Source organism: Pleurodeles waltl, chromosome 3_1 (assembly GCF_031143425.1).
Source record: "Pleurodeles waltl isolate 20211129_DDA chromosome 3_1, aPleWal1.hap1.20221129, whole genome shotgun sequence".
NCBI lineage: Eukaryota > Metazoa > Chordata > Amphibia > Caudata > Salamandridae > Pleurodeles > Pleurodeles waltl.
This window is the reverse complement of record NC_090440.1, coordinates 782,742,004-782,762,111: the sequence shown is the minus strand read 5'-3', so window position 1 is coordinate 782,762,111 and position 20,108 is coordinate 782,742,004. Positions and strand designations below refer to the sequence as shown.

The 20,108-nt window shown below is 50.4% G+C and overlaps 1 protein-coding gene across 5 annotated transcripts in view; it reads right to left on the bottom strand.

Moving 5' to 3' along the window:
• Positions 1-20,108, bottom strand: part of EIF4G2 (eukaryotic translation initiation factor 4 gamma 2) — a 269,529-nt gene that overhangs the window by 80,672 nt on the left and 168,749 nt on the right. For all 5 annotated transcript variants that reach the window (XM_069223604.1, XM_069223608.1, XM_069223605.1 and 2 more), the window contains 2 exons: positions 18,837-19,095; positions 10,612-10,816 (listed from right to left, as the gene is read on the bottom strand). In XM_069223604.1, coding sequence (XP_069079705.1) covers positions 10,612-10,816; positions 18,837-19,095 — 464 coding nt within the window. The remainder of the gene's footprint in view (positions 1-10,611; positions 10,817-18,836; positions 19,096-20,108) is intronic.

Genomic DNA, 20,108 nt, shown 5'->3' with positions numbered 1-20,108 from the left:
CTTTGTGTCTCCTCCCAAGGGGAGGGGGTCACAATCCTAACCCTATTGGGGGAATCCTCCATCTGCAAGATGGAGGATTTCTAAAAGTTAGAGTCACCTCAGCTCAGGACACCTTAGGGGCTGTCCTGACTGGCCAGTGACTCCTCCTTGTTATTCTCATTATTTTCTCCGGCCTTGCCGCCAAAAGTGGGGGCCGGGCCGGAGGGGGCGGGCAACTCCACTAGCTGGAGTGTCCTGCGGTGCTGTGACAAAGGGGTGAGCCTTTGAGGCTCACCGCCAGGTGTTACAGCTCCTGCCTGGGGGAGGTGTTAGCATCTCCACCCAGTGCAGGCTTTGTTACTGGCCTCAGAGTGACAAAGGCACTCTCCCCATGGGGCCAGCAACATGTCTCTAGTGTGGCAGGCTGCTGGAACTAGTCAGCCTACACAGATAGTCGGTTAAGTTTCAGGGGGCACCTCTAAGGTGCCCTCTGTGGTGTATTTTACAATAAAATGTACACTGGCATCAGTGTGCATTTATTGTGCTGAGAAGTTTGATACCAAACTTCCCAGTTTTCAGTGTAGCCATTATGGTGCTGTGGAGTTCGTGTTTGACAGACTCCCAGACCATATACTCTTATGGCTACCCTGCACTTACAATGTCTAAGGTTTTGTTTAGACACTGTAGGGGTACCCTGCTCATGCACTGGTACCCTCACCTATGGTATAGTGCACCCTGCCTTAGGGCTGTAAGGCCTGCTAGAGGGGTGTCTTACCTATACTGCATAGGCAGTGAGAGGCTGGCATGGCGCCCTGAGGGGAGTGCCATGTCGACTTACTCGTTTTGTCCTCACTAGCACACACAAGCTGGCAAGCAGTGTGTCTGTGCTGAGTGAGAGGTCTCCAGGGTGGCATAAGACATGCTGCAGCCCTTAGAGACCTTCCCTGGCATCAGGGCCCTTGGTACCAGAGGTACCAGTTACAAGGGACTTATCTGGATGCCAGGGTGTGCCAATTGTGGGATCAATGGTACATTTTAGGTGAAAGAACACTGGTGCTGGGGCCTGGTTAGCAGGGTCCCAGCACACTTCTCAGTCAAGTCAGCATCAGAATCAGGCAAAAAGTGGGGGGTAACTGCAACAGGGAGCCATTTCTTTACAGAGGGAAAGACAAGAGATGGGCCTAGGACCCATCAATGGTGGCAGCAACATAAATAGGGTCAGAGATTCTCCTGACATGTTGAAAATCCCCAAAGGGATTGTAACTAAATATGAAGATGGTGATGACATCACCAAATGGTTCACAGCTTTTGAGAGGGCTTGTGTAACCAGAAAAGTGAACAGATCTCACTGGGGTGCTCTCCTTTGGGAAATGTTCACAGGAAAGTGTAGGGATAGACTCCTCACACTCTCTGGACAAGATGCAGAATCTTATGACCTCATGAAGGGTACCCTGATTGAGGGCTTTGGATTCTCCACTGAGGAGTACAGGATTAGGTTCAGGGGGGCTCAAAAATCCTCGAGCCAGACCTGGGTTGACTTTGTTGACTACTCAGTGAAAACACTAGATGGTTGGATTCAAGGCAGTGGTGTAAGTAATTATGAAGGGCTGTACAATTTATTTGTGAAAGAACACCTGTTAAGTAATTGTTTCAATGATAAACTGCATCAGCATCTGGTAGACCTAGGACCAATTTCTCCCCAAGAATTGGGAAAGAAGGCGGACCATTGGGTCAAGACAAGGGTGTCCAAGACTTCAACAGGGGGTGACCAAAAGAAAGGGGTCACAAAGACTCCCCAGCAGAAGGGTGATGAGACAACCAAAACTAAAAATAGTAAAGAGTCTTCTACAGGCCCCCAAAAACCTGCACAGGAGGGTGGGCCCAGAGCCTCTTCACAAAACAATGGGTACAAGGGTAAAAACTTTGATCCCAAAAAGGCCTGGTGTCATAGCTGTAAACAGCATGGACACCAAACTGGAGACAAGGCCTGTCCCAAGAAAGGTTCCACTCCAAACTCCCATCCAGGTAACACTGGTATGGCTAGTCTCCAAGTGGGATCAACAGTGTGCCCAGAGCAAATCAGGGTCCACACTGAAGCTACTCTAGTTTGAGGGTGGGGTGGATTTAGCCACACTAGCTGTCTGGCCGCCTAACATGCAAAAATACAGACAGCAACTCTTAATTAATGGGACTAGAATAGAGGGCCTGAGGGATACAGGTGCCAGTGTCACCATGGTGACAGAGAAACTGGTTTCCCCTGGCCAATACCTGACTGGAAAAACTTACACAGTCACCAACGCTGACAATCAGAGAAAAGTACATCCCATGGCGATGGTTACTTTAGAATGGGGAGGGGTCAATGGCCTGAAACAGGTGGTGGTCTCCTCAAATATCCCAGTGGACTGTCTGCTTGGAAATGACCTGGAGTCCTCAGCATGGGCTGAGGTAGAACTAAAAACCCATGCAGCAATGCTGGGTATCCCTGAACTGGTGTGTGTGAAAACAAGAGCACAATGCAAGGCACAGGGTGAAAAAGTAGAGCTGGAGTCTGGAAAAATGGCCCAGCCTACCAAGAGAACAGGAAAGTCAGTTGGGAAACCAACTGCAACACAGCAAAAGAAAGGGAACCTCTCTTCTCAGGAAGAAGTTCTGCCCTCTGAGGGAACTGAGCCTTTGGAGCTTGAACCTTACCAGGTTGAGCTCTTAGGCCCAGGGGGACCCTCCAGGGAGGAGCTGTGTAAGGGACAAGAAACCTGTCCCTCTCTTGAAGGCCTTAGGCAGCAAGCTGCTGAAGAGTCCAAAGGCAAGAAAAATGGAACGCATAGGGTCTATTGGGAAGATGGACTCCTGTACACTGAGGCCAGAGACCCCAAACCTGGTGCCACTAGGAGAGTGGTAGTGCCTCAGCTGTTCAGAGAGTTCATCCTAACATTGGCCCATGACATTCCCCTTGCTGGACATTTGGGACAAACCAAGACGTGGGAGAGGTTAGTCAACCACTTCTACTGGCCCAATATGTCCAACATGGTTAAGGAGTTTTGCCTCTCCTGCCCCACCTGTCAAGCCAGTGGTAAAACAGGTGGACATCCAAAGGCCCCCCTCATTCCACTTCCAGTGGTGGGGGTTCCCTTTGAAAGAGTGGGTGTGGACATAGTTGGTCCACTGGAACCTCCCACAGCCTCGGGAAATATGTATATCCTGGTAGTAGTGGATCATGCTACCAGGTATCCTGAAGCTATTCCCCTTAGGTCGACTACTGCCCCTGCAGTAGCCAAGGCCCTCATTGGTATCTTTACCAGAGTGGGTTTCCCTAAGGAGGTGGTGTCTGACAGAGGTACCAACTTCATGTCAGCATACCTAAAGCACATGTGGAATGAGTGTGGAGTGACTTATAAATTCACTACACCATACCATCCACAAACTAATGGCTTGGTTGAGAGATTCAACAAGACATTAAAAGGCATGATCATGGGGCTCCCAGAAAAGCTCAAAAGGAGATGGGATGTCCTCTTGCCATGTCTGCTTTTCGCTTACAGAGAGGTGCCACAGAAGGGAGTAGGATTCTCACCCTTTGAACTTCTGTTTGGTCATCCTGTAAGGGGACCACTTGCCCTTGTTAAAGAAGGCTGGGAGAGACCTCTCCATGAGCCTAAACAGGACATAGTGGACTATGTACTTGGCCTTCGCTCTAGAATGGCAGAGTACATGGAAAAGGCAACCAAAAACCTTGAGGCCAGCCAACAGCTCCAGAAGTTTTGGTATGACCAAAAGGCTGCACTGGTTGAGTTCCAACCAGGGCAGAAAGTCTGGGTTCTGGAGCCTGTGGCTCCCAGGGCACTCCAGGACAAATGGAGTGGCCCTTACCCAGTACTAGAGAGGAAGAGTCAGGTCACCTACTTGGTGGACCTGGGCACAAGCAGGAGCCCCAAGAGGGTGATCCATGTAAACCGCCTTAAGCTCTTCCACGACAGGGCTGATGTCAATCTGTTGATGGTAACAGATGAGGATCAGGAGGCAGAGAGTGAACCTCTCCCTGATCTTCTGTCATCAGACCCAAAAGATGGTACAGTAGATGGAGTGATCTACTCAGACACCCTCTCTGGCCAACAGCAAGCTGATTGTAGGAGAGTCCTACAACAGTTTCCTGAACTCTTCTCCTTAACCCCTGGTCAGACACACCTGTGTACCCATGATGTGGACACAGGAGACAGCATGCCTGTCAAGAACAAAATCTTTAGACAGTCTGACCATGTTAAGGAAAGCATCAAGGTGGAAGTCCACAAGATGCTGGAATTGGGAGTAATTGAGCGCTCTGACAGCCCCTGGGCTAGCCCAGTGGTCTTAGTCCCCAAACCTCACACCAAAGATGGAAAGAAAGAGATGAGGTTTTGTGTGGACTACAGAGGGCTCAATTCTGTCACCAAGACAGATGCCCATCCAATTCCAAGAGCTGATGAGCTCATTGATAAATTAGGTGCTGCCAAATTTCTAAGTACCTTTGACTTGACAGCAGGGTACTGGCAAATAAAAATGGCACCTGGAGCAAAAGAAAAGACAGCATTCTCCACACCTGATGGGCATTATCAGTTTACTGTTATGCCCTTTGGTTTAAAGAATGCCCCTGCCACCTTCCAAAGGTTGGTGAATCAAGTCCTTGCTGGCTTGGAGTCATTTAGCACAGCTTATCTTGATGATATTGCTGTCTTTAGCTCCACCTGGCAGGATCACCTGGTCCACCCGAGGAAGGTTTTGAAGGCTCTGCAATCTGCAGGCCTCTCTATCAAGGCATCCAAATGCCAGATAGGGCAGGGAACTGTGGTTTATTTGGGACACCTTGTAGGTGGAGGCCAAGTTCAGCCACTCCAACCCAAGATCCAGACTATTCTGGACTGGGTAGCTCCAAAAACCCAGACTCAAGTCAGGGCATTCCTTGGCTTGACTGGGTATTACAGGAGGTTTGTGAAGGGATATGGATCCATTGTGACAGCCCTCACTGAACTCACCTCCAAGAAAATGCCCAAGAAAGTAAACTGGACTGTGGAATGCCAACAGGCCTTTGACACCCTGAAACAGGCAATGTGCTCAGCACCAGTTCTCAAAGCTCCAGATTATTCTAAGCAGTTCATTGTGCAGACTGATGCCTCTGAACATGGGATAGGGGCAGTTTTGTCCCAAACAAATGATGATGGCCTTGACCAGCCTGTTGCTTTCATTAGCAGGAGGTTACTCCCCAGGGAGCAGCGTTGGAGTGCCATTGAGAGGGAGGCCTTTGCTGTGGTTTGGTCCCTGAAGAAGCTGAGACCATACCTCTTTGGGACTCACTTCCTAGTTCAAACTGACCACAGACCTCTCAAATGGCTGATGCAAATGAAAGGTGAAAATCCTAAACTGTTGAGGTGGTCCATCTCCCTACAGGGAATGGACTTTATAGTGGAACACAGACCTGGGACTGCCCATGCCAATGCAGATGGCCTTTCCAGGTTCTTCCACTTAGAAAATGAAGACTCTCTTGGGAAAGGTTAGTCTCATCCTCTTTCGTTTGGGGGGGGGGTTGTGTAAGGAAATGCCTCCTTGGCATGGTTGCCCCCTGACTTTTTGCCTTTGCTGATGCTATGTTTACAATTGAAAGTGTGCTGAGGCCTGCTAACCAGGCCCCAGCACCAGTGTTCTTTCCCTAACCTGTACTTTTGTATCCACAATTGGCAGACCCTGGCATCCAGATAAGTCCCTTGTAACTGGTACTTCTAGTACCAAGGGCCCTGATGCCAAGGAAGGTCTCTAAGGGCTGCAGCATGTCTTATGCCACCCTGGAGACCTCTCACTCAGCACAGACACACTGCTTGCCAGCTTGTGTGTGCTAGTGAGGACAAAACGAGTAAGTCGACATGGCACTCCCCTCAGGGTGCCATGCCAGCCTCTCACTGCCTATGCAGTATAGGTAAGACACCCCTCTAGCAGGCCTTACAGCCCTAAGGCAGGGTGCACTATACCATAGGTGAGGGTACCAGTGCATGAGCATGGTACCCCTACAGTGTCTAAATAAAACCTTAGACATTGTAAGTGCAGGGTAGCCATAAGAGTATATGGTCTGGGAGTCTGTCAAACACGAACTCCACAGCACCATAATGGCTACACTGAAAACTGGGAAGTTTGGTATCAAACTTCTCAGCACAATAAATGCACACTGATGCCAGTGTACATTTTATTGTAAAATACACCACAGAGGGCACCTTAGAGGTGCCCCCTGAAACTTAACCGACTATCTGTGTAGGCTGACTAGTTTTAGCAGCCTGCCACAAACCGAGACATGTTGCTGGCCCCATGGGGAGAGCGCCTTTGTCACTCTGAGGCCAGTAACAAAGCCTGCACTGGGTGGAGATGCTAACACCTCTCCCAGGCAGGAATTGTCACACCTGGCGGTGAGCCTCAAAGGCTCACCTCCTTTGTGCCAACCCAGCAGGACACTCCAGCTAGTGGAGTTGCCCGCCCCCTCCGGCCAGGCCCCACTTTTGGCGGCAAGGCCGGAGAAGATAATGAGAATAACAAGGAGGAGTCACTGACCAGTCAGGACAGCCCCTAAGGTGTCCTGAGCTGAGGTGACTAACTTTTAGAAATCCTCCATCTTGCAGATGGAGGATTCCCCCAATAGGGTTAGGAATGTGACCCCCTCCCCTTGGGAGGAGGCACAAAGAGGGTGTACCCACCCTCAGGGCTAGTAGCCATTGGCTACTAACCCCCCAGACCTAAACACGCCCTTAAATTTAGTATTTAAGGGCTACCCTGAACCCTAGAAAATTAGATTCCTGCAACTACAAGAAGAAGGACTGCCTAGCTGAAAAACCCCTGCAGAGGAAGACCAGAAGACGACAACTGCCTTGGCTCCAGAAACTCACCGGCCTGTCTCCTGCCTTCCAAAGATCCTGCTCCAGCGACGCCTTCCGAAGGGACCAGCGACCTCGACATCCTCTGAGGACTGCCCCTGCTTCGAAAAGACAAGAAACTCCCGAGGACAGCGGACCTGCTCCAAGAAAAGCTGCAACTTTGTTTCCAGCAGCTTTAAAGATCCCTGCAAGCTCCCCGCAAGAAGCGTGAGACTTGCAACACTGCACCCGGCGACCCCGACTCGGCTGGTGGCGATCCAACACCTCAGGAGGGACCCCAGGACTACTCTGATACTGTGAGTACCAAAACCTGTCCCCCCTGAGCCCCCACAGCGCCGCCTGCAGAGGGAATCCCGAGGCTTCCCCTGACCGCGACTCTTTGAACCTAAAGTCCCGACACCTGGGAGAGACCCTGCACCCGCAGCCCCCAGGACCTGAAGGACCGGACTTTCACTGGAGAAGTGACCCCCAGGAGTCCCTCTCCCTTGCCCAAGTGGAGGTTTCCCCGAGGAACCCCCCCCTTGCCTGCCTGCAGCGCTGAAGAGATCCCGAGATCTCTCGTAGACTAACATTGCGAACCCGACGCCTGTTCCTACACTGCACCCGGCCGCCCCCGCGCTGCTGAGGGTGAAATTTCTGTGTGGACTTGTGTCCCCCCCGGTGCCCTACAAAACCCCCCTGGTCTGCCCTCCGAAGACGCGGGTACTTACCTGCAAGCAGACCGGAACCGGGGCACCCCCTTCTCTCCATTCTAGCCTATGTGTTTTGGGCACCACTTTGAACTCTGCACCTGACCGGCCCTGAGCTGCTGGTGTGGTGACTTTGGGGTTGCTCTGAACCCCCAACGGTGGGCTACCTTGGACCAAGAACTGAACCCTGTAAGTGTCCTACTTACCTGGTAAAACTAACAAAAACTTACCTCCCCCAGGAACTGTGAAAATTGCACTAAGTGTCCACTTTTAAAACAGCTATTTGTCAATAACTTGAAAAGTATACATGCAATTTTGATGATTTGAAGTTCCTAAAGTACTTACCTGCAATACCTTTCGAATGAGATATTACATGTAGAATTTGAACCTGTGGTTCTTAAAATAAACTAAGAAAAGATATTTTTCTATATAAAAACCTATTGGCTGGATTTGTCTCTGAGTGTGTGTACCTCATTTATTGTCTTGTGTATGTACAACAAATGCTTAACACTACTCCTTGGATAAGCCTACTGCTCGACCACACTACCACAAAATAGAGCATTAGTATTATCTATTTTTACCACTATTTTACCTCTAAGGGGAACCCTTGGACTCTGTGCATGCTATTCCTTACTTTGAAATAGCACATACAGAGCCAACTTGTGTGCTTTGACCCCGAAACCCCCCTCTAAAGGGTGTTTTACGGAATGTGCTATAATTCCCTCTGCTCTGCGGGGAGTAGAGTGCGCCCATGGCTTTAGCAGTGTCCGTGTCTTTTTTGAGTTTCTCAATCGCTGTGTCCACTTCTGGACCGAACACTTTTTTCGTTAAAAGGCATATTGAGAACTGCTTGCTGAATCTCTGGTTTAAATCCAGACGTTCGGAGCCATGCATGCCTTCTGATAGTTACAGATGTATTAATTGTCCGTGCAGCTGTATCTGCAGCGTCCATGGAGGAGCGGATTTGGTTGTTGGAAATGGTCTGTCCCTCCTCAACCACTTGTTTTGCCCTATTTTGTAGGTCCTTGGGCAGATGGTCAATGAGATGTTGCATCTCATCCCAATGGGCTCTGTCATAGCGCGCAAGTAGTGCCTTGGAGTTAGCGATGCGCCACTGGTTTGCAGCTTGTGCTGCGACTCTTTTACCAGCTGCATCGAAATTGCGGCTTTCTTTATCTGGGGGTGGTGCATCTCCAGATGTGTGGGAGTTGGCCCTTTTCCTAGCTGCTCCTACAACGACAGAGTCTGGTGGCAGCTGTGTAGTGGTGAAAGCCGGGTCTGTAAGGAGGCGCCTTATACTTTTCCACTCTTGGTGCGATTGCCCTACTTTTGACCGGCTCCTTAAAGATTTCTTTTGCGTGCCGGAGTATACCAGGGAGCATAGGCAGGCTTTGGTAGGAGCTGTGGGTGGAGGAGAGTGTTGAATAAAAAGTCATCCTCGACCTGTTCTGAGTGGAGGCTTACATTGTGAAATTGTGCTGCTCTAGCCACCACTTGAGAATACGCAGTGCTGTCCTCTGGTGGAGATGGCTTCGTAGGGTATGCCTCCGGACTGTTATCCGACACTGGGGCGTCGTATAAGTCCCATGCGTCTTGATCTTGGTCACCCTGGCTCATGGTGGTGTGAGCTGGGGAATGTGATGGAGTTTGTGCTGGTGAGACGTTAATCACAGGTGGAGGAGAGGGTGGTGGGGTAACTTTTTTCACCACTTTTGTTTGTGGTGTTTGTTCAGTTTGGAACTCCAATCTTCTCTTTCTTCTAATAGGGGGAAGGGTGCTTATTTTTCCTGTCCCCTGCTGTATGAAAATACGCTTTTGCGTATGGTCTACATCCGTTGAGTGTAGTTCTTCCTCAAACCTATGCTTTTGCATTTGGGAGGTTAGCGAGTGCTCTTCTGTATAAGAGCCTGAAACTGGGTCGGTTGCAGTTTGTTTCGGCACCAAAACCCTGTCTGCATCTTTTTTCGGCTCCGAGGTGACTTTTTTCTTTTTCGGGGCCGAAACCTCTCGGCGTCGATCTTCTTCGGTGCCGCTGTCTCGGCGTCGAGCAGTGTCTACACCGGTATCTCTGTGTCGATGCTTGTCTCCAGCACTTTCTCGGTCCCAAGAAGGCTGCGTGCCGGTGTCTCGACCGGAGTCGGACGATCTCGGCACTGTTTGGGCCTTTTTCGGTGCCGGCGGTCGGTCACCGAATTTATGGGTCGAGCCATGGCCTGATGGCAGTGGCATCCCCTGGGCCTTGTAAATCTTCTTTTGAGTGGTTTTTGACGTCCTACTCACGATTTGTGTATCGTCGAATCCTTCGGAGTCCGATTCTTGGATCGAAAAGGATCCCCCCTCTTCTTGTTCCTCGAACTCCCGGTGGGCTGTCGGCGCGGACGCCATCTGAAGTCTTCTGGCTCGACGGTCTCGGAGAGTTTTTCGGGACCGGAACGCACGACAGGCCTCGCAGGTGTCTTCGCTGTGCTCAGGTGACAGGCACAGGTTGCAGACCAAGTGTTGGTCTGTATAGGGGTATTTATTGTGGCATTTGGGACAGAAACGGAACGGGGTCCGTTCCATCGGCGTTCTTCTGCACGCGGTCGGGCCGACCAGGCCCCGACGGGGGATCGAAAAAATTACCCCGAAGGGCACCGGAGCTCTTCGATCTTAGACGCGGTGTTGAATCTAACTACGCCGACCCCGAACGCAACAATACCGACGAAAATCTTCTGAAATTAGCTATTTTTCCGTTCCGAAACTCGGAGCGACAGGAACACGTCCGAACCCGATGGCGGAAAAAAAACAATCGAAGATGGAGTCGACGCCCATGCGCAATGGAGACAAAAGGAGGAGTCACTCGGTCCCGTGACTCGAAAGACTTCTTCGAAGAAAAACAACTTGTAACACTCCGGCCCAACACCAGATGGCGAGCTATTGCAAAACATGCGTATCTACAGCGACAGATGCCATCGAACAGGTTGGTTACTGCATGTGCTGTGATCGTGACCAATGTGACAGACAACTTTTACAACCAAAAAGGTTGCAGATAACTAGTACAAAGGGTTTACAAAAATGCTTACCTAGTAATCAAAATATTCACAAAACCCTTATCTAAATGAAGTTTTGGTGAAATGTTGTCCTTTATCCATTTGTAAATAACTTGAGGGGATGGATCCAATTCAATTTGCTTCAACAGCTCCTTCTCAAGTTTCATGAGTGGAAACAAGAAACTTAGTCCCTTTCCTTCCAAAATCTCCAGCATACGGTCTTTATTCTGGTCAATTTCTGTGAAGAAATTCAAATTTATAAATCCAGTCAGATCTTGCTTCCAACAATAATAAAAAAATACTTTGTAATAAAGGCTTGAGTGCTGGGCATTTTAAATTGAGTTACATACAAATGATTAGTAATGCAAAAAGTAGTTATATGCCTGGAACTCCAGTTTTCCAGCATTTGTATCTAATAAATTCAAACACTTGATTCAGGGCCCTTTAGGTGGAGCGTCTCTGGGAATCTTGGACAGCAGTAAGTGTTAAAAATCACCATATAGGCATCTCCAACAGTATTTTAGCTTTTCACACCTCCTTTGAAAGAATCTGAACATCAACCAATGATTTAGAAGTGCTGGCTCTTCTACTCTCCCTAGAGGTAACCACAGCCTAGATTTCAGAGCAGTCAGGAGAGAACAAACATTTAATTAGAATGGTCACGTAGATCTGTGGAGAATCTGTACTACAGAAATGATGGAACAGAGCTAAATGAGCACCGCTTCTGCACCCCATCAGTTTCTTCAGCCATTTCCTTGCTCACATGCACAGAACAGACCAAATTGTGGGCGTGTAAGGAACTATGCCTCCGTGGCACGGTTACCCCCCCCCCCCCGACTTTTTGCCTTTGCTGATGCTATGTTTTGATTTGAAAGTGTGTTGAGGCCTGCTAACCAGGCCCAAGCACCAGTGTTCTTTGCCTAACCTGTACCTTTGTTTGCACAATTGGCACACCCTGGCACCCAGGTAAGTTCCTTGTAACTGGTACCAAGGGCCCTGATGCCAGGGAAGGTCTAAGGCTGCAGCATGTCTTATGCCACACTGGGGACCCCTCACTCAGCAGACACTGTTTGCCAGCTTGTGTGTGATGGTGGGGAGATAATGATCCTCAGGGTGCCATGCCAACCTCACACTGTCTATGGATAGGTAAGCCACCCCTCTAGCAGGCCTTACAGCCCTAAGGCAGGGTGCACTATACCATAGGTGAGGGCATAGGTGCATGAGCACTATGCCCCTACAGTGTCTAAGCAAAACCTTAGACATTGTAAGTGCAGGGTAGCCATAAGAGTATATGGTCCGGGAGTCTGTCATACACGAACTTCACAGCACCATAATGGCTACACTGAAAACTGGGAAGTTTGGTATCAAACTTCTCAGCACAATAAATGCACACTGATGCCAGTGTACATTCTATTGTAAAATACACCCCAGAGGGCATCTTGGAGATGCCCCCTGAAAACATACCCGACTTCCAGTGTGGGCTGACTAGTTTTGCCAGCCTGCCACACCAGACATGTTGCTGGCCACATGGGGATTGCCTTTGTCACTGTGGCCAGTAAAGCCTGTACTGGGTGGAGGTGCTTCTCACCTCCCCCTGCAGGAGGTATAACACCTGGCGGTGAGCCTCAAAGGCTCACCCCCTTCGTTACAGCACCCCAGGGCACTCCAGCTAGTGGAGATGCCCGCCCCCTCCGACCACGGACCCACTTTTGGCCGCAAAGCCGGAGGAGAAAATGAGAAAAACAAGGAGTCACTGGCCAGTCAGGACAGCCCCTAAGGTGTCCTGAGCGGAGGTGACTGACATTAAGGGAATCCTCCATCTGCAAGATGGAGAATTTCTAAAAAGTATTAGGGATGCACCCCCCTCCCCTCAGGGAGGAGGCACAAAGAGGGTGTAGCCACCCTCAGGGCTAGTAGCCATTGGCTACTAACCTCCCAGATCTAAACCCACCCCTAAATTGAGTATTTAGGGGGGCCCAGAACCTAGCAAGATAGATTCCTGCAACCTGAAGACGAAGGACTGCTGACCTGAAGCCCTGCAGAGAAGATGGACACCAACTGCTTTGGCCCCAGCCCTACCGGCCTGTCTCCCCACTTCAAGAAAAACTGCAACAGTGATGCGTTCCCCAGGGTCCAGCGACCTCTGAAGCCTCAGAGGACTACCCTGCATCTAAAAGGCCAAGAACTCCCGAGGACAGCGGCTCTGCTCCAAAGAAGAAACAACTTTGCAACAAAGAATCAACTTTTAAAGGACTCCACGTTTCCCGCCGGAAGCGTGAGACTTTGCACTCTGCACCCAACGGCCCCGGCTCGACCTGCGGAGAAACACTACAGGGAGGACTCCCTGGCAACTGTGACCCTGTGAGTAGCCAGAGTTGACCCCCCCCCCCCCCGAGCCCCCCAGCAACGCCTGCAGAGGGAATCCAGAGGCTCCCCCTGACCGCAACTGCCTGCTTCTAAGAACCAGACGCCTGGTAAAGACACTGCACCCGCAGCCCCCAGGACCTGAAGGATCCGACCGCCAGTGCAGAAGTGACCCCCAGGTGGACTTCTCCCTTGCCCAGGTGGTGGCTAACCCGGGCAGCCCCCCCCCCCCCTTCCTCGCTGAAGAGACCCCTGGGTCTCCCATTGAACTTCATTGCAAACCCGATGCCCGTTTGCACTCTGCACCCGGCCGCCATCGTGCCGCTGAGGGTGTACTTTTTGTGCTTACATGTGTCCCCCCTGGTGCCCTACAAAACCCCCCTGGTCTGCCCTCTGAAGACGCGGGTACCTACCTGCTGGCAGACTGGAACCGGGGCACCCCCTTCTCCATTGAAGCCTATGCGTTTTGGGCACCACTGACCTCTGCACCTGACCGGCCCTGAACTGCTGGTGTGGTAACTGGGAGGCTACTTCTCCCATGGCATGCAACACCCATTTCAAACTAGAGATTACCTCACTCTCCCAAAGGAAATCTTTGCTCTGATTTCCTCTGCCTGAGCTTGTCAAGCAGCAGAAGGGCAGAAACATGTCTGAGGGGTGACAGCAACGCAGATTATCCAGAAAACCCCAGAAGACACTGGTAGGAGCAATACTGGGGGTCCTCTAAGGACCCCCAGAGTGCATGGAATTATAGAACCAACTGTCAACAATACTGGGGTATGATTCTGACATTTGATACCAAACATGCTCAGGTTCGGATTTTGTGTGTCCAGTAAATGGGTAAAATGGCTTCCCCGCACTTATGAAGTCAAGTGCAAAGGAGCTGGGGTTTGTAGTGGCACCTTTGCTCATGCAGGGTTGCCCTCACAGGTACTAGCACCCTGCCCTCTGGGCTAGGAGGGCCTACAAAAGGGGGCGACTTCGTGACCTGGTGCAGTGACCTGTGGTTAAAGGGCGCATGCACCTTTTCACGCAGGCTGCAATGGCAGGCCCGCAGACATTTTGCATGGGGTCCCATGGATGGCATAATACATGCTGCAGCCCATGGGGAACCCCTGGTGCTCAAATACCCTGGGTATCTAAATCCCACATACTAGGAACTTGCATGGGGGCACAAATATGCCAATTGTAGCATGTGCAAAATCCTAAGCAACTAAATTTAGTGGGAGAGAGCACAATCATTGGGGTCCTGGTTAGCAGACTCCCAGTGAAAACAGTCCAAGCATACGGACAACAGGCAAAAAGTGGAGGTAACCATACCAAAAAGTATACGTTCCTACACCTGTTCAGTTGAGCTGTGACCACCGCCATCACTTTTGTGAGGGGCGCTGGTAAGTTGAAAGTGCTCGTGCCCTACCACGAATCAGAAATAACATCTGTGGGCAGGCGGGATGGGTATGTGGAAGTAGGCGTTCCTCAAGGTACAACGCTAACATCCAGTCTCCAGGGACCAAGGCAGACTGGACCTGAGCCAGGGGGAGCTTTTTGAACATCTCCCTTGAGGAAGCAATTGAAGGCCTGGCAGTCTAGGATAGGGCTAAGGCCCTTGTCCTTCTTGGGCACCTGAAAGTAGTGGGAATAACAGCCACGACCTAATTGTGGTGGAGGGTCCCCTCCCTTGGCCAAGAGCCACGACTTACGTGCAGAAGTGCCAAATGATCCTTCGCTAAGCAGCCTTAAGATGGTGGCATGGGTGGAGATGTAGTTCCAAAGTGGAGGGAGAAGCCCATTCGGATTATTTGTAAAACCCACTTGTCAGTCGTAATGGATTCCCAGTGGGGCAGGTGATGGCGGATACTGCCACCAACTGGTCCGGGATGTTGCCACTGACTAGGAGCATTTGGAGGCTGCAGCAGGGGTGGACTGGGCAGACTGCTGGCTCTCACCTACAAGCCAGCGAGATTCTGCATCCACAGCCATGCAGTAGCTGAGTAGCATGCACAAATTGGTGGCTGATAGGGAAAGGACGCGGGAGGGAGCCCCTCCCATGGCCACAAAAAGGGGTGAAAAACTGACTGTGCTGGGCGAGGGCCTGCTGCAAGGCCAAGGGACCGAGCCATAGCCCAGGACTCCTTAAAACACTTGACAGAGTCCACTTGGTCTCCGTAGAGACAGGTGCCAAAGAGCACATCCATGCAAGTATGTTGGATATCTCCCGAAAAGCCATACACCCTCAACAAGGTGTGGCACCTTAAGGGCACGCTGAGGCAACAGATCTACCAAATGAGTTGGTTGTGTCCAAACCACAACAGATTGTGAACTTGGCCACATACCTTCCATCAGCAACGGCTTGGGAGATGATGGCCTGGGCCTTTTCCAGGACATCCAGTAACACCTGTGCCGACCATATCCTATAAGGAATGGGTGTAGCAGCCCAAGAGGAGTGCAGTGTTCATGGACCGCAATGCCAGGCTGGAGGAAGAAAACATCTTACCAAGTCTTAATGCGCCAAATGAAGAAGCAGCCTGGATGACCAGGCTCCAAGGCATAGGGTGTTAAAGAATTTTAAGTCATTCGGTGCAAGCTGATGGCAGTGGGCAATTGTCCTATTAACAGGAGCCCCTATGCTGGGTCTGGAACAGGTACCCAGAAGGACATCGTGAGGACTTCACTGAAGGGTAGAAGGGGCTCCAAAGTGGAAGCCCCAGGCTGAAGCACCTCAGTCAGGAGGTTAGGCCTGACCGTCACAGAAGGAAGCTCAAGGCAGAGAACAAAAGTAGCCCTGCTGATCACCATAGAATATGGTTCTCCCTCCACCATAGTACGGAAAGAAACCAAGCCAGCGTCTGTAGAGGTATCCATACCACTATCCTCACCCAATTCCTGTTCCAACCCCTCCAAACCTTCTCCATATCCATATCCATACCCATAGTAAAAAGGGTCAGAATCCAAACTGGGGTGAGAAGACTCCATCGAGGACAGATCAGGATTGGCTTGACATCTACTGTGGGCCCAACCAGTGCTGGGAGTAACATCTTAGCCGTCACTGGGGAAAGTTTGCGTTGGCACGACAGGCACTGGCACAGATCTGAAGGTGCCCTCAGTGGCAAGAGCCAAAGCCACCGGCACGGAACCTGAGGGGCGGTGGGGGCCCAGGCCCCAAAGGTACCACCATGGGGTGGTACCAAATATGAGGCGTACGGCCTCAAAAACTTTCAGCTGGACAGGGGTGGCTCCGGCCACCAGGAAGTCAGGGAGGTGCAGAGGGGACCCAGAAATTGGCTCTGTGGACACAGGACTAGAGCTTCGAAGCACTTACTGCGTTGCACTGGATGAGCGATGTCCCAAAAAAGTTTGGCCGCCTTTGACTTTATGACCAGAGTATCAATGATTTTTGATGGGATGACAGAGTGGAGATGAGTCTGCAAGTGGTCTTGTGACCTTCCTCTCCAACATGAGCAAAGCAGAGTCAAGCATTGGGCTGCCATGAGCTTTAGGGACCTTTAGCTCAAAGCCTTCAGATTCATGGCCTAGCACTCTGAACACAGCTTCGTGTGATCGTCACACTCTGAACACCACAAGCACACTAGGTGCAGATCCATCACCGACATCATTCATTGGGGGGGGGAGAGGTAGTTCCTGGGAGAGATAAGTAAAGAACTTACAAGTTCAGTCTCCTGGGCATAGGCTGCCCACCGTTGGGGGTTTAAGGCAACCCCTAACCCCCAGCAACACAGGGCCTGTCAGGTGCAGAGGTCAAAGGAGGGCACAAACCTAGGCACCTATGAAGAACAGGGGTGCTCTCGTTCCAGTGTACCTGTGTCCTCAGGGAGCAGATTTTGGGGGGGGGGGGGGTTTGTAGAGCACAGGGAGGGGGTGGACTACACAGGCACACAAACCACCCTCAGTGGCACAGGGGTGGCCAGGTGCAGTGTGCAAAGCAGGTGTCTAGTTTCGATTTGAAAGCAATGGGAGGGACCTGGAGGTCACTCTGGTGATGCAGGCAGTGCACAGGGGGGCTCCGAGCCAGCCATGACTGGGCTAGGATGAGGGCCACCTGCCAGTCACTCCTGCACTGGTAGGTGGTTCCTCTCGGTCCTGGGGGCTGTGGGTGCAGTGCTTGGTCCAAGCGTTGGGTTCCTTTGTTACCAGGCAGTCACAGTCTGGGGAAGCCTCTCTGCAGGTGCTGCTGTGGGGGTGCAGGGAGGTCGACTCAGGATGTCAACGTGGAGTCGCCTGGGAGTCATCTCTGCAGTGTTGGTTCTCCTGAACTCGAGCTGGGGGCATCCGCTGCAGTGTGAGAAGAATCACGCTTTCGGAGTGAGACAAGTCTCTTCAAATTTGGTTTCTTGTTGCTATTTTTGGACAGAGCCGCTGACCTCGGGAGGTTCTTGGTCCTTTAGGTGCAGGTCAGTCCTGAGTCCTCAGAAGCCGCTGGGTGCATTGCTGTGCAGGTTGAGTCTGGAGAGAGGTCGGTAGGGCAGGGGCCAAGTCACTTGTTGTCTCAGTCGCGTCTGTGGGGCTTTCAAGTCTGCAGTCCTTGTTTCAGGAATCTGATTTCCTGGGTTTGGGGTCATCCATAAATACTCAATTTAAGGGTGTTTAGGTCTGGGGCAGGAGCCAATAGCTACTGTCCTGGAGAGTGACTACACCCTCTGTGCCTCCTCCCTGGGGGAGGGGGGGCACATCCCTATTCCTATTGGTGGGGGGAGTCCTCCAATCTCAAGATGGAGGATTTCTAAAGGCAGGGGTCACCTCGGGACACCTTAGGGGCTGTCCTGACTGGTGGGTGACTCCTTGTATTTCACGAACTCCTCCGGACTTGCTGCCAAAAGTGGGAGCTGTGTCCAGAGGGGCAGGCATCTCCACTAGCTGGAATGCCCTGGGGTGTTTTAACAGGCTTGAGCCTTTGAGGCTTACCACCAGGTGTTAGTTCCTGCAGGGGGAGGTGAGAAGCACCTCCACCCAGTACAGGCTTTGTTCCTGACCACAGATTGACAAAGGAATTCTCCCCTTGTGGCCAACAACTTGTCTGGTTGTGGCAGACTGGCAGAAACTGGTCAGCCTACCCTAGAAGTCAGATTGGTATTCAGGGGGCATCTTTAAGATGCCTCTGGGTGTGTGTTTAAATAAATTGCACACTGACATCAGTGTGAATTTACTGGGCTGAGAAGTTGGATACCAAACCTCAGATTTCAGTGAAGCCATTATGGAACTGTGGAGTTCAGGTTTGACAAACTCCCAGACCATATACTCTTTATGGCTACCCTGCAACTACAAGGTCTATGATTTGGCTTAGACACTCTAGGGGCATAGTGCTCATGCAACTATGCCCTCACCTGTGGTATAGTGCACACAGCCTTACGGCTGTAAGGCCTGCTAGAGGGGTGACTTACCTATGCCACAGGCAGTGGGATGTCGGCATGGCACCGAGGGGCGTACCATGCTGACTTAGTCATTTTCTCCCCACCAGCACACACAAGCTGTGAGGCAGTGTGTATGTGCTGGGTGAGGGGTCCCAGGTTGGCATAAGACATGCTGCAGCCCTTGAGACCTTCCCTGGCATCAGGGCCCTTGGTACCATGGGTATCCTTTAGAAGGGACTTATCTGTGTGCCAGGGCTGTGCCAATTGTGTAGACAAAGGTACAGTTTAGGGAAAGAACACTGGCGTTGAGGCCTGGTTAGCAGGATCCCAGCACACTTTCAATCATAACTAGCATCAACAAAAGGCAAAAATAAAAGTTAGGCGATAACAGTGCCATGGGAGGCATTTTCCTACAATATCCAAAATCATGTTAATAGGTTTTTCTAAACAAATTCATAATCTAGGTTGTTCATGCGGCAAGCTATAAAAGTGCAGGGATAATTTGTGTCCAAGATTCCCAAGCCTTACCTGGCAACATCATCTGCATGTTAACTTTGCTTTGCTGGAAAAGTTCTGTAAGCCATTCTCGATCTTTCAACTTGGCCAACTGTTGAAGGCAAAGCAAGAAAAGCGGAAAATGGGTGCCACTTTCTAGTGGTTGGGCCAGTTCAGAAATGCTAACAAGCTCAGCTATTATGGCACGAGCTGCAAATTGAGCCAAATAGGATTTCACCAGTGGTATGTCAACCTCCAATTTAGGACACTGTTCCAATACGGTAAGGAAAGCCTGTAGAAAGAAATGCAAGTGTAAGCTAATGGAATCCTTTAAATGAAACTTCAAATTACACTCCAAAATAACAGTTTATAAAAGTGTAGATTTCCTATAAACTTACTTTAAAGCAATAATGAAAATGTCACTTACCCAGTGTACATCTGTTCGTGGCATTAGTCGCTGCAGATTCACATGTTTGGCACAGTCTGCTGCCTGGTGTTGGGCTCGGAGTATTACAAGTTGTTTTTCTTCGAAGAAGTCTTTTTGGTCACGGGACCGAAGGACTCCTCCCTCCTCGGCTCCATTGCGCATGGGCGTCGACTCCATCTTAGATTGTTTTCCCCGCAGAGGGTGAGGATGGAGTTGTTTGGTATAAATAGTGCCCATGCAATGGAGTGAATATGTATGTACGATAAGAGTTTCTAATAATTATTTACAAATGTTCAGATGTTTAAGATTTATGATCTACTTCTAAACGGCTACAGGCTTCCCGGGGAGGTGGGAGGGTACATGTGAATCTGCAGCGACTAATGCCACGAACAGATGTACACTGGGTAAGTGACATTTTCAGTTCGATGGCATATGTTGCTGCAGATACACATGTTTGGCATAGACTATAAAGCAGTTACCTCCCCTAAAAGCGGTGGTTTAGCCTGTAGGAGTTGAAGTAGTTTGGAATAATGTTCTTAGTACAGCTTGGCCCACTGTAGCTTGTTGTGCATTTAGTACGTCTACACAGTAGTGTTTAGTAAACGTATGAGGCGTAGACCAGGTTGCAGCCTTACATATTTCGCTCAAAGGAATGTTTCCTAGAAAGGCCATTGTAGCACCTTTCTTTCTGGTTGAGTGTGCCTTTGGTGTAATAGGCAATTCTCTTTTGGCTTTAAGATAGCATGTTTGAATGCATCTGACTATCCATCTAGCAATGCCTTGTTTAGAGATTAGATTTCCTATGTGTGGTTTTTGAAAAGCTATGAACAGTTGTTTTGTTTTCCTGATTAGCTTTGTTCTGTCAATGTAATACATTA